The sequence below is a fragment of the Pristis pectinata genome, chromosome 16 (assembly GCF_009764475.1).
Source record: "Pristis pectinata isolate sPriPec2 chromosome 16, sPriPec2.1.pri, whole genome shotgun sequence".
Lineage (NCBI taxonomy): Eukaryota > Metazoa > Chordata > Chondrichthyes > Rhinopristiformes > Pristidae > Pristis > Pristis pectinata.
Genome location: NC_067420.1, coordinates 44,112,807 through 44,126,841, shown reverse-complemented (window position 1 = coordinate 44,126,841; position 14,035 = coordinate 44,112,807). Strand labels below are relative to the sequence as shown.

General features: G+C 49.1%; 2 protein-coding genes across 3 annotated transcripts in view; one reads left to right on the top strand and one right to left on the bottom strand.

Annotated features, from left to right (window-relative positions):
- LOC127579057 (DENN domain-containing protein 3-like) overlaps positions 1-14,035 on the bottom strand; it is a 743,140-nt gene that overhangs the window by 255,384 nt on the left and 473,721 nt on the right. The window lies entirely within an intron of this gene.
- On the top strand, positions 128-9,903 carry LOC127579088 (neuronal acetylcholine receptor subunit alpha-4-like). 2 transcript variants are annotated; one of them, XM_052031724.1, is made up of 7 exons: positions 128-265; positions 2,861-2,905; positions 2,998-3,107; positions 4,052-4,932; positions 5,137-5,178; positions 5,284-5,393; positions 9,778-9,903. In XM_052031724.1, exons 2-7 carry the CDS (start codon positions 2,876-2,878, stop codon positions 9,901-9,903), a joined length of 1,299 nt encoding a protein of 432 aa, XP_051887684.1. In that variant the 5' UTR covers positions 128-265; positions 2,861-2,875. The 2 variants fall into 2 exon arrangements, with proteins under 2 accessions (XP_051887684.1, XP_051887685.1); XM_052031725.1 differs by having other exon boundaries at positions 152-220.

The window sequence follows — 14,035 nt, the reverse complement described above, 5'->3', positions numbered from 1 at the left end:
CTGCTCTAACCTCGTTTGCCAACCTCCTGTGTGGGACCCTACCAGAGCTCACTTACCCCAGAGGAGGTGTGGGTGGTGTATGTTCTGTCATTGAACGACCTCTCCGCTGTCAGTTTGTTGTCAGGTGGGAAGCCGTCCCCAGGCGGAGGAGTTGCTCCTGAAGAAACTTTTTACCGGCTACAACAAGTTTTCCCGACCTGTGGCCAACTCTTCTGACACTGTCTTCGTCCACTTCGGACTGTCCATCGCCCAACTTGTGGATGTGGTACGTGGATGAAACTAGAGGTCGTGCGAAAGCTTGACCCATTGGTTAATGGGTTTGGAACAATCTTTCACCTTTCCTACAAGAACGTACACAGATTCTAATCCCATCTGCCTGCAGTAAGACATCTTACACCCAAATCCTCTTGCAATAAAACCCAAGATACAATTTGCCTTCCTAGTTGCCTGCAGGCTGAGCCTGCAGCTGTGTATTTTGCAGCAGTGTGAAGGTTGAGGATATGCAGCCTGCAGTGAGAGTTGGCCAGTCAGTCCATCTCGAGCAAACATCAGTGCAAAGCCTGCATGTTAACGGCTGTCGATACTTAATTTGTTTTGAGAATTATTATGATATTCTGTTTATGTTGATCATAGAAAATATTTCTGGTGAATACTTAAAGAACAGCTTCCCCTCTTGTGAATCACAGACCCCACCTGCTCTGTGTAAACTGGGTTGAATTTCTGCTCTGGGTGCAAATGTTGGAGCTTTGCTTTGAGTCCCAGTCTAACCTCGAGAGTGAGTGATTTCAGTGGGCAGCTCCCATGCACCTTTGAGGGAACGCCATCCAATTGGAGTGAGTGTCTTTCCAATAAAACCTGAGCTCCCTGCTAGTTGGATGTAAACAATCCAGTGATCAGTTTGGGGAAGATGGATAAAGTGTCCTGACCATTCCTTATTACCTCAAGCGTAGGTGACTGGGTCATTTATTACAGTGTTAAGTTTAGGGCTTTGCTGTGTGCAAACCAGCTGCTGCTGTTCCATCCATGGAGTGTCTGTACCCTGGAGAGACTTGGAGGGCTCTGGAGAGGCCTGGGTGGTCCTGGAGAGAGTCAGAAAGCTCTGGAGAAGCTTGGAAGGCTCTGGGGAGACCCAGACAGCTTTGGAGTGCTTTGGGCTCTCCCGAGGTTCCGATTTTTAGAAATTCAACTCATTCCACACATGGCCCTGGACTACTCTCCAAAAACCTCCAATGGAAAATCTAGTGAGTGTAGATGTTTCTTAAATTCTTCACTACTCTCAACTTGTGGTCAGAAAGTTGGGGTTCAAGTCCTTCTCCAGTGGTGGGTGCTCAAGGGGCCCCTAAAGCTGTCATTTCTTGGATGGGACGTTAAACTGAGGCCCCGCTGTTCTCTCAAAGGTCATTAGTTTGAAGTGAAACAGTGCCTTTGAAGCTTAATGTAGTTGTTGCAGTGTCAGTTTGTGCAGAGAAAGATCCCACTAACAGCATTGTGATAATGGCATGATATTCTGTTTGAGTGGTGTTGGTTGAGGGATGCCAGGTGAGCTAGTACATCCACCTGTAACATTGTACATCCACCTGTAACATTGACCAGACAATGACCATCTCCAACAAGAGCGACTCTAACATTCAATAGCACTGCCACTACCAAGTCCCCCACCATCAACATCCTGGGGTCACCACTGCCCAGAACCTCAACCAGACCAGCCACACAAATGCGGTGACTGCAGGAGCAGGTCAGAGGCTGGGGACCCTGTGGTGAGTGACTCACATCCTGACACCCCAAGGCCTTTCCACCATCCACAATGATGGAACACTCCGATCTTCTGGGCGAATGCTGCAACAATTCCCAAGGATCTCGATACCATCCAGGACAAAGCAGTCCGCTCCATCGGCACCCCATCCACCTCCGTAAACATTCATCCCCCACTGCCCCAGTGCACAGTGAACATCTTCTGCAGAAAGCACTGCAATTACTCACCCAGGCTACTCTGACAGCACCTCCCACACCCACCTCCTCTGCCACCAGGAAGGACACGGGCAGCAGGTAGAGGGGAACACCACCACCTGCAAGTTCCCTTTGAAGTCGTACACCATCCTGACTTGGAAATACATTGCTGTTGTATCATTGTTGCTGGGTCTAAATCCACAAACTCTCTACCTGTTACAGGTATGTTTACACCCCTTTAAAAATATCACTAATACAATATGACATCTGCCAATATACGACATATCAGCATCTTTCCTTGGCAAGTAGACTGGGTGTAGACAAGGTGAACCACAGCAGACTGTAGCCGGAGATTTACTTCCCTGTACGTGGCCTATATATTATAAGTAGCCAACATTCAACCACAGATCTGGTCAAACCCTTGCATTACTAAGGTGAGGATAACACTTACTAGCACAGTGAAAGTGCTACGTTACACAACGCTGTGGGAGCAGCTTCACCAGAAGGACTGCAGCGGTTCAAGGAGGCAGCTCACCCCCACCTCAGCGGCAATTAGAGGCAGGTAATAAATGTTGACCTTTCCCAGCACCCGGGTCCCGAAAATTGAATAAATAAATGAAGAGGCAGATTAGTCATTGGTTTAATGTCTCACCTCTAATAGTGCAACACCCCCCCAGTACCACACTGGGAGTGTCAGTGTTAGATTATGTGCTCAAGTCTCTGGAACAGGACTCAACTCTGCATCCTCTGATTCAGAGTGTGAGGGGTAAAATTACTCAGTGGATTTCAAGTTTGATCAAGGGACACTTCCAGAATTCTCCCAGGGACGGTACAGGTAAAGATTTTATCAGTTACTGTATAATTAATTCAGTTTAAAGCTTTTCATTTGTAACATCTCGTGCTCTCCACACAGGATGAAAAGAACCAAATGATGACCACCAACGTCTGGGTGAAGCAGGTCTGTTTCCCTTGTATTCCACCTTCTCCCCTGGTTTCAAATGATGATTTTTCTACTTTACCTGACACCCGAACTTTCTTGTTGGTTTTCAGGAATGGAATGATTTCAAACTCCGCTGGGATCCCTCAGAATACGAGAACGTGACTTCGATCAGAATTCCATCGGAACTTCTCTGGAGGCCTGACATAGTCCTTTACAACAAGTGGGTAACAGCGTAATAACTGTTTTACGGGCAGGTGCCTGGTTCTGCAGTTCTGCTGAGCACTGACGGTGGCCATGATGGATGATTATGCTAAAACCCAATGGACCACGGGGCTCAGTTCCAGGGGGGTTGAACTGGGAAGCAGAGAGACCAGATTAAACTTGTTTCAAATTCTTGGCTAGGCTGCTCTTGGCATCAGACACAGCTCTTGGTGGAGAAAATGGAAGAACGTTTGACAAGGGTGATACCAGAGCTTTCAGGAGCAATTAAGCAGACTGGAATCTTTCCCCTGCAAGGGTGACCTGATTATGAAAGGGTTTGATGGTGGAGAAAGTGTTTCCACATTCTGGGAGTGATGTCTGGTGACCACACGATAAGGTGGTCACTAAAGCAGGGAATCCAGGTAAGCTCTGTTATCCGGAGGATGCAGAGACTGTAGAGCTCTCTCCCACAGCCTGGACTCTCAATTCCATCCTGAAAGACCTCTGCCTCATCTCCGTAAACCCAGCTATGGCCAAGAGTTTGCTCACAGGTTCCGTATCTCCCTGTGTGGCTCACTGTCAGTTTGAGTTGATTAGGTCCTGTAAATTGTTTGGAATATTTTACTGCTTTACATTATTATTGAGTTATTGGCCATTGTTGATTGTTGAGTTATTGCCATGTGCACAATTAGAACAAAAAAAAATCAAGTCCATTATAGTGTAAAGTGATCAAAGTGGTCCCAGTGTTGCTGTACTGAGGTAGTGATTAGGGTTGTGCCGGTTGGTTCAAGAACCAAATGGTGGAAGGGAAGTAGCTGTTCCTGAACCTGGTGGTGTGGGACTTCAGGCTTCTGTACCTCCTGCCTGATGGCAGCTGCGAGAAGATGGCACGGCCCGGATGGTGGGGATCTTTGATGATGAATATTGCCGCCTTTGTGTTCAACTTGGGTTTTTCTCCTGCAGTGCTGATGGGGACTTTGCAGTCACTCACCTGACCAAGGCCCATCTGTTCCACACCGGCAGGATCAAGTGGACACCTCCGGCCATCTACAAGAGCTCCTGCAATATTGATGTGACCTTCTTCCCATTCGACCAGCAGAACTGTACCATGAAGTTCGGATCATGGACGTTTGACAAAGCCAAGATAGACCTTGTGAGCATGCACAGACACGTGGATCAACAGGACTATTGGGAAAGTGGAGAGTGGGCTATCGTCAGTGCTGTTGGGAACTACAACATCAAGAAATATGAGTGCTGTGAGGAAGTGTACTCGGATATTACCTATTCCTTCCTAATCAGGCGGCTCCCTCTCTTCTACACCATTAACCTTATCGTCCCGTGTTTGCTGATATCATTTTTGACCGTGCTGGTCTTCTATCTGCCCTCGGACTGTGGGGAGAAGATCACCCTTTGTATCTCAGTGCTGCTTTCACTGACGGTCTTCCTGCTGCTGATCACGGAGATCATCCCCTCCACCTCACTGGTCATCCCCCTCATCGGGGAGTACCTCCTCTTCACCATGATATTTGTCACCCTCTCCATCATCATCACGGTCTTCGTGTTGAACGTGCACCACCGCTCACCCCACACCCACAGCATGCCTGGCTGGGTGCAGAGGTCCTTCCTCGATCTGATCCCTCGCCTCCTGTTCATGCAAAGACCCCCAGCCGTGAGCCAGAACTGCCGGGAGCTTCTCGGCCTTGCCTACGCGCCGGTTGGTTGCCCGGCCAAAGTTGGCCAAAGGCACCTCAGCCGGGAATCTGACAGACGGTCGTCCTCGGTCGCCGGACAGGCAGAGTGGGCGGAGTGCCAGGCTCTCTGCAAGTTGCCACCTGCCCAGTGCAGTGACCTGGCAAAGGGTGGCTACCATTGCTCCCCACCTATCAGCCACCCTCCCTGTCTCACCGGTGACCAGCCTAATGACCACGCTGAGGGGAGGTCAATGAGTTTTCAGCACCCAGCCGTGCAGGAGACGGTCCCACTGACCGGCACTCGATTTCGGTCCCGCAGTATCCAGTACAGCAATCTGCCTGAGGATTGGCCCCAAGCCAATGGCCATTCGAGGTCCACAGCCACCGTGCCTCAGAGCTGTGAGACAGGAGAACACAGTCGGTCCACTCCATCCACGTCGAAAGGCAAACGTGCCAACAAGCAGAGGGGCAGAGCCTCGCGCACGAAGCGAGATGCAGGTGGAGCCAGTCCCAGAAAGCATCAGGACGTGTTGCTGGGCCCTGCCATGGAGCGAGCAGTGGAAGGTGTTCGCTACATCGCTGACCACCTCCGCGCAGAGGACGCCGATTCCTCGGTAAGTTGTGACGCTCTTGGGTTTGTGTGTTGACTGGGATTCCAGTAAATCTTTGGTTGAAAGGTTGAGTGTGGGTTGACGGTAGTCTTTAACTGCTAAGGTGTTTCGATGGGACGGAACGGAGGAGATCTGGTACCATACAAAGTGGTCTCTCTCAACACAGATTCCCTAATAAATCGTAGACAGTGACCAAAAATTACAGAGGGATCTTGACCAGCTGGGTGAGTGAGCCAAGGATTGGCAAATGGCTTTCAATCCAGATAAGTGCGAGGTGCTGCATTTTGGGAAGTCAATCCCAGGGTAGGACCTTGACAGTGAACGGTAGCACCCTGGGGAGTGTTATAGAACCGAAGGACCTATGAGTGCAAGGATGTGGTTCCCTGAAAGTGGTGTCGCGGGTAGACAGGGTGGTGAAGAAGGTGGTGTGAGATGTTAAACCAAGACCTTGTCTAACACCTCAAGCGGCTGTAAAAGATCGCACAGCACGATACCAAGGGCAGGGCAATTATCCCTCGTGCTCTGGCCGATATTTATCCAACAGTCCACAAGCCAACAGATCTGGTCATTGACACATTGTGGGATCGTGCTGTGCACAGATTGTCCACCATGTTTTCTGTATCACCATAAGACTATGAGACGTAGGAGCAGAATTAGGCCATTCAGCCCATCGAGTCTGCTCCGCCATTCGATCATGGCTGATTTATTTTTCCCTCTCAACCCCATTCTTCTGCCTTCTCCCCATAACCTTTGACACCCTTACTAATCAAGAACCTGTCAACCTCCGCTTTAAATACACCCAGTGACTTGGCCTCCACAGCCATCCGTGGCAATGAATTCCATAGATTCACCACCCTCTGGCTGAAGAAATTCCTCCTCATCTCAGGTCTAGAGGGACACCCTTCTGTTCTGAGGCTGTGTCCTCTGGTCCTAAACTCTCCCACTACTGGAAACACCCTCTCCACGTCCACTCTATCCAGGCCTTTCAATATTCGGTGGGTTTCAATGAGATCCCTCCTCATCCTTCTGAACTCCAGCGTTCAGGCCCAGAGCCATCAAACGCTCCTCATGCATTAACCCTTTCATCCCCAGGATCATTCTCGTAAACTTCTTCTGGACCGTCTCCAATGCCAGCACATCCTTCCTTAGATATGGGGCCCAAAACTGATCACAGCAGTGACTGCCCTTGTTAATTGGCTGGAAAGTGCTTTGTGATAAGGTAAAAGGTGCTATAGAAATGCAGTGTTACCAGTTGAGGGGGAATCTATTCTGGGGCTACCTCTGTCTCTCTGGTTTTGAGATGATTTCCGGGCAAGCTTCTACCTCAGCTGTGGAAACGTCTCTGCCGGCTGTGGCAGTGGGGTGGGAGGAGATGCAAAGGAAGCCTTCCTCTGGTCCAGTCCACAGATACAATCAGTCAATGCCTTTCATTTAACAGGGCTTAAGGGGTGATTTTAAGTCCCAGAAATGAGAGGCCTTAAACCAATGCTACTTCCAAGTTGCCTTCCCTCTCTCGTTGGTCTGAATGCATCAGGAAGAACTCCCATCCTTGAATGCCACGTTGGACCCGCTCTCAGGAATGTTGGCATCTAGGTTCTGAATGAGATTATTGACACTGAACTTATTGGAAAGGGATTGGAGCAAATATGATGTTTGATCACTGAACTCTTGAACCTTTCCCCTGAGGGATCTGCAGAGTAATTAAGGAAGATGTCAGGTTGGAAGGAGCAGTGTTTGAGCTTTAGACTTTGGAGGAGCTTTCCATTCTGTAGCCCCTACGTTGATCTCCCTGCCCGTGCTTGTAACACATGCTGGAGGTGTTTAGCAGTAGTTATGGCAGTATAACAAAAAGGAAGGTTACTGGTTTGATGAAATAGTGCCATAAATGCACTGATACGATAACATGTGATGTTTCGTCTGCAGGGCTACTGATTACAAAATGGAAGATGATTGCCATCAGTTCCATTCCCCCCTCCTTGTCTCCCTGTATCCTCGCAACAACTTCTCTCTCTCATGCCTGTCAAATCCACAATTCTTTTGCCAATTATCTCTCCTAAGAGGCAATTTATAGTGGCCAGTTCACCACCAACACTGGAGCACCTGGGGAAACGTGCAACCTCCACACAGGCAACAATAAAAGTCGGGATGGAGCCTGGGTCCCTGCAGCTGTGCCACCTTGCATTTGTTGTGTAGTCGAAGAGTTTGCCCGATCCTTTGAGAAATGCAGTCCTGAATGAGAGATCAATCAACATTCAGGGTGGCAAATGTGCAGTTTTCCAATTCTGCAGGTGGACTGCATCAGATACCAGGTCCTATCTGTATTTTCCAAATACTTTATTGGACCAAACCGACTGATAAATTGGAACAAGGCGAAATCTGTGATCATCCATTCGTAAACTAATTGTTCCATTGATAAATGACAGTGAAACATTCACGGTTCTTTTCTAAGTAGTTCTTGGCCTAAAGTACCGTGTTAAATTTATTTCTATTCCTTCACTGGATGCTGGCAGCATTTATTGTCCATCCATAACTGCACTGGAGAAAGTGAGGGTGAGCTGCTGTCATGACCCACTGCACACCTTCTGGTGAAGGTGCCCCCACGGGGCTGTTGGGGAGGGAGTTCCATGACTTGGACCCAGTGGGGATGTAGACCGGTGGAATATTTCCTTGTCAGGATGGTGCGTGACTTGGAGGGGAAGCTGCCGGGCCTGTAGATGAGGGAGTGGCTCCCCAGTCCCTGTGACCTCATGCTTGTCCCTGGTGTCCTCTGCTGTAATGTAGGAAATGGGGCAGATAACACCATGGACGGCACAGTGGTGCAGCTGGTTGAGCTGCTGCCTCACAGCTCCAGCGACCCAGTTCAATCCTGACCTCGGGTGCTGTCTGTGTGGAGTTTGCACGTTCCCCCAGGTGCTCCAGTTCCCTCCCACGTCCCAAAGACGTGAGGGTTGGTGGGTCAGTTGGCTGCTGTGAGCTGCCCCTGGTGTGTAGGTGAACGGTGACTTTTTGCAACATAGAACAGCAGAGGAACAGGCCCTTCTGCCCATGATGTCTGTGCCGCCCATGATGTCTGTGCCAACCACGATACCAAATTAAACTAATCCTGTCAGCCTGCATGTGATCCATATCCCTCCATCCCCTGCCTGTTCACGTGTCTAAATGCCTCTTAAATGTTGCTGTCATATCTCCTTCCACCATCTCCCCTGGCAGCACGTTCCAGGCACCCACCGCTCTCTGTTTTTTTTTTAAAAGACCTTATAAACCTTCTTTAAACTTTCCCCTCTCACCTTAAAGCAGTGCCCTCTAGTATTTGCCATTTCCACCCTGGGTAAAAAGTCTCTGAGCGTCTACCCTATCTCTGCTTCTCATAATTTTATAAACTTCTATCAGGTCTTCCCTCAGCCTCCACCGCTCCAGAGAAAACAACCCAAGTGTGTCCAACCTCTCCTCATAGCCCATACTCTCTAATCCAGGCAGCATCCTGGTGAACCTCCTCTCCAAAGGCTCCACATCCCTTCTGTAATGGGGTGACTAGAACTACACGCCATACTCCCAATGTGGCCTAACCAAAGGTTTATAGACCATTGGGTCATATTTAAGAAATTGAAAATGCTGGAAACACTCAGCAGGTCAGGCAGCGTCTGTGGAGAGAGAAACAACGCTTCAGGTCAGAGAGCCTTTGTCAGAACAGAGAGAGAGTGAGATGTTGGTCTAGGTTGCAGAGAAGGTAGGAGGAGGACAGTGGGTGGAAGAAATGGATGAACAGAGTCCTTCTGCAGTGCTGACAGCTCGTGACTAGTCAGATGTCCAGTTCAGTGTGGTCAGTTGTTCCCTGCTGTTCAGGTAGGTACTGTGACATGCACTGCTGCGGGGTGGTAACCGGACCTAGCACAACTAGTGTGTGCTTATCGATACTTCTCCAGGACTTCATAGCAGATCACAAGAAACAGCATGGCACATTCTGGGGAAATTTGAATTAAAAGAGCTTAAACGACTAGAATAATAAATTATACAGTGGTTAGTGATTTAGTGGCTAATGAACTTGCTTAATAGATTACTTCAGTGGTTAATGACTAGGTCAACAGATTATTCCATTTTGCCATGGTTAATGAATGAGTTGAGTAACTTATTCCCTATTCCTCACGGTTAGTGAATTAGTTAAATAGATTATCCCCTGGAAGAGTGGTTAGTGAACAGATTACCCCTAGTGCCATGGTTAATGGATTATTTTGGCAGATTATCCCCTCACATCATGGTTATTGAATTACTTAGATTATCCCCTGCTCCAGTGGAGTGCAGGAACTAATGTCCATCCCCCAGTGGAGGAGGAGATGTGCTGTACATTGTTGCCTTGCTAATCTGGGATCTTCATGCTCTCTTGTTGCAGGTAAAGGAAGATTGGAAATACGTTGCCATGGTGATCGACAGGATCTTTCTTTGGATATTTATCATCATTTGCATGTTGGGAACTCTGGGCCTCTTCCTGCCCCCTTGGATGGCGGGAATGCTGTGAGCGGAGACGGACTTCGGCTCCTGAACAGCTCCCTGGGATCGGAGCTTTCGATTCCATTGACTTAACTTTCCCCATCTGCTGGGAGACATCTCCACCTGCCCGAGGAAGTGGACGAGAGACATCAGATGGACATTGGGCTACGTGCCTGGACCACTGAGGGGATGATGTAGCGTCTCCAAGGCTGAGAAGTTGTAGCCATTGGGGCAAGCTGAAAGGGTTTCCCATGAGCTGCTTCACCTGTGCTGGCCTGGTGTCCCGAGGTCAGCGTGTCAAAAATTGGCCACCTTCAATTTCGGTCCCATTCCCTGATTTTCTCTTTTTCACGTTGCTGCTAGTGGGATCTTGCTATGCACAACCAGGTGTTTCCGACATTACAAACGGGGCCACACTTCAGGCACGCCTCCGCAGTTGGAAAGACTGTGAAAGGAGGTTCAGAACTGCCCTGACTTGGTTTTCCTTCGCTGGGGCAGGTCACCGTTCCCACGCTCAGTCCCAACGCAGGGCTTCGACACCAAACCTTGGTAATTCCTTTGCCCACCCCCCCTCCACAGATGCTGCTCAACTCACTTGAGTCCCCCAGCACATTGTTTGTTGCTTCCAAAGAGTATCTTCTGTTCTCAGCTCCAGGCCATTCAGCCCATTGTCTCTGCTGGCTTTGGGAATGAGCCCTCCAATCAGTCTTGCTCCACAGTTCTCCTGGCACATGCCCAATATATGTTGAAGGCTCTCGTAGAAGCTGCAATCACTGCTCCTTCATCCCAGGTCACGGCAGCTCGCTCTGTGAAAATGTTCTCTCCTCCTCCTCCTCCTCCCTCCAGTACGTCTGCCGACTATCTTCCATGTGTGTCCTCTGGTCACCAGTCGAAACCACTCTCTGCTCCCTCAGATATCTGTCCAGGGGAACTTATAAACCAGAGGGGAACTTATAAACCAGAGGGGAAGTACCAGCCTAACCAAGGTCCCCTGGACCTACTCGCCTGTACCCTAAGGTCTTGCAGCAAGTGGATCCAGAGGGGGTGAGAGCATTGTTTGTAGTCTACTGACACCATGTGTAAGAGGCATTTAGACAGCTGCAGAAGGTCAGCGTTGACATGGTCGGCCTGTTTCTGTACAACTCCATAACGTTCCCTGGATGCTGGAGAGGTTCTGGAGGATTCAAGAAAGGAGGGGGCCGTCCTGCAGGAAGCCCTAGGCCAGTTAGCATCTGTCACTGGGGAAGTGCTGGAATCCATTGTTAAGGAGGTAACACTTAGAAAATCTTAAGTCAATCAACCAGTCAACATGGTTCTATGAAGGTGACATGGTGTTGCTAAACTTGCTGGAGTTCTTTGAGGATGAGGCAAACTGAGTGGATAAAGGGGGAGCTGGTAGATGTGGTTTATTTAGATTTACAAAAGGCATTTGATAAGAAGTCGCATAAAAAGTTACTTCACATGATAAGAGTGCACAAGGTTTGGGGTAATATGTCAGCAAGGATTGCGAAGTGGCTAACTAAGTAACTCAGGATACATGGGTCGTTTCCAGACTGGCAGCCAGTAACTGGTGGCAGCCGCAGGGATCAGTGCTGGGCCTCAACTCTTTCCAGTCTCTATCGATGACCTGGGTGTAGGGACCGAGTGATGCCTAAGAGTAGTTTAAGAAGAGTCAGCAAGAGTTCAGGGACAGGCAAAGATGGCCAGATCAGGGAACCTTGGATGACAAAGGTTTTTGAAGGTTTGATCAAGGAAAAATAAGAAGCCTTGGGCAGGTAACCACAATCATGCAAGTCCCTTGGGGAATGTAGAGGGAGTAGCAGAATACTTTAGGAAATTAGTAGAGTAAAAAGGGGTCATGAAATATCCTTGGCAGGTAAGATTAAGGAGAATACTAAGTCATTCTATAAGTATATTGGGAATAAGAGAGTAGCTAAGGAAAGACTGGGTCAATGGGGACCGAAGGGGTGATCTGTGTGTGGAACGAGGGGATGTGGGTGAGGTCCGAAATGAATACATCTTGTCTGTATTGACCAAGGAGAAGGACGTGGAAGGTGGCGATTTCAGAGAGGGGATACGTGGATAATCTGGAGCAAATCAGTATTAAGAAGGAGGAGATGTTAGATATCTTGGACCATACAAGGATGGGTAAAACCCCAGGGCTGGATGAGAGCTATGCCAGGATGCATAGATCAGGGAATAGATATGGGAAACAGGGAAGATCGCTGGGGCCCTGACAGATTTTTACATCTTTGTCAGCCACAGATGAAGTACCGGACAACTGGAGGGTGGTTATTTGTTCCTTTATTTAAGAAGGGCAGGAGAAATAAGCAAGTAAGTACTTATCAGTCTTGAGGAAATTACCAGAGAAAATGCTGGGGGGTAGGATTTGTGTACATTTGGGAAGGCAGGGACTGCTCAGGGATAGTCTGTATGACGTTGTGTTGGGGAAATCCTGCCTCATTAATTTGATTGAGGTTTCTGAGGAGGTAACAAAGGCGGTAAATGAAGGCAGGGTGGTAGATGTTGTCTACATGGACTTTGAGGCATTTGACAAGGTCTTGCTTGTTAGGCTGGCACAGAAGGTCAAGGCACTTGGGATCCAAGGTGAGCAATTAATTGGACCCAGAACTGGCTTGGTGATTGGAGGCAGAGGGTGGTGGTGGAGGGATGGTCTTCTGAGTGGAGGTTTGTGACCAGTGGTGTACCTCAGGGACCGGTGCTGGGACCCTTGGTTGTGATGTACATTAACAGCTTGGATATGAATGTAGGAGGTGAGATCAGTGAGTTTACAGATGACATGAGTGTTGGTGGTGTTGTGGAGGTTGTCTGAGGCTACAACAGGTTGTAGATTGGATAGACCATCGGGCAGAGCGTTGGCAGATGGAATTTTCCCGCAACGAGTGTGAGGTGATGTCTTTTGGGAAGTCAAATGGAGGTTGGGCATGTCCTGTACACGATAGGGCACTAAGCAGTATGGATGGACAGAGAGACCTTGGGGTCCAAGTCCATCGTTCCCTGAAAGTGGTAACACAATTCCATATGGTGGTGAAGAAGGCTGCAGTGAGCTTTCCTTCATTGGTCAGGGCACAGGGTACAAAAGTTGGAGGGTTATGTTGCAACTGTACAAAACACTGGTTGGACGGCACTTGGAGCACCGTCTGCAGTTCTGGTCGCCACACTACAGGAAGGATGCGGCTGCGCTGGAAAGGGTGCAGAGGGGATTCACCACGACGTTGCCTAGACCGGTGGCCTTTAGTTATGGGGAGAGATTGGACAGGCTGGGCTTGTTTTCCCTGAAGCGGAGGAGGCTGAGAAAAGTGTATGAAATCACAAGAGGCACAGAGGGTAGATAAAATCTTTTTCCCAGTGTAGGAGTATCAAAAGCAATTGGGCAGAGGTTTAAAGTGAGAGGAAGGAGTGATGGGATCTGAGGGTGAAGTCTTTTTTACACAGAGATAATACCTGGAACTCACTGCCAGAGGAGGTGGTGGAAACCGGCAGTTACTGTGATTAAGAGGCATTTAGACAGAAGCTTAGGTAGGCAAGGCATAGAAGGATACGGACATAGATCAGGCAAATGGACAACAATGTCAGCATGGACATGGTGCAAAGGGTATGGTGATGAAGGTAGGGAGGCTTTGACGCGACTTTACCGGGCGTTGGTGAGGCCACAGCTGCGGTGCTGTGTACAGCTTGGTCTCTGTACTTGGGGAAGGCTGTGCTTACGTTGGAGGCCGTGCAGAGAAGGACAATGAGGTTGATTCCGGAGATGAAGGAGTTGACGTATGAAGGGAGGTTGAGCAGCTTGGGCCAATACTCAGTGATGTTGAGAGGATCAGAGGGGACCTTGTTCTGACAGACAGGGTGCTGAGAGGCGATTTCCCTCAGTGGGAGGGAACCAGAACCAGGGGCTTAGTTTCAGAATGAGGAGGTTGCCAGTAAAGGAAGGAATGAGGTGGAATTTCTCTCTGAGGGCGGTGAACCCTCGGAATTGTCTACCCCAGACAGCAGTGGAGACCAAGTCACTGAACGCGTTCAAAACAGAGACCGACATTCGAACCACAAGGGAGTCACGGGGTGTGAGGAGAATGGGGAAATGGTGCCGGAGCCACGATTGACAGCCATCATCTCATCGGATGGGGGAGCAGGCTAGAGGG

What these genes read in the sequence shown, in the direction of transcription:
- LOC127579088 (XM_052031724.1), top strand. Translation starts at nt 2,876, where the DNA reads ATGATGACCACCAACGTCTGGGTGAAGCAG. An exon ending in AGCCACCGTGCCTCAGAGCT is followed by an intron (nt 5,179 to 5,283) that starts GTGAGACAGGAG and finishes ATGCAGGTGGAG; the next exon opens with CCAGTCCCAGAAAGCATCAG. An exon ending in CAGAGGACGCCGATTCCTCG is followed by an intron (nt 5,394 to 9,777) that starts GTAAGTTGTGAC and finishes CTCTTGTTGCAG; the next exon opens with GTAAAGGAAGATTGGAAATA.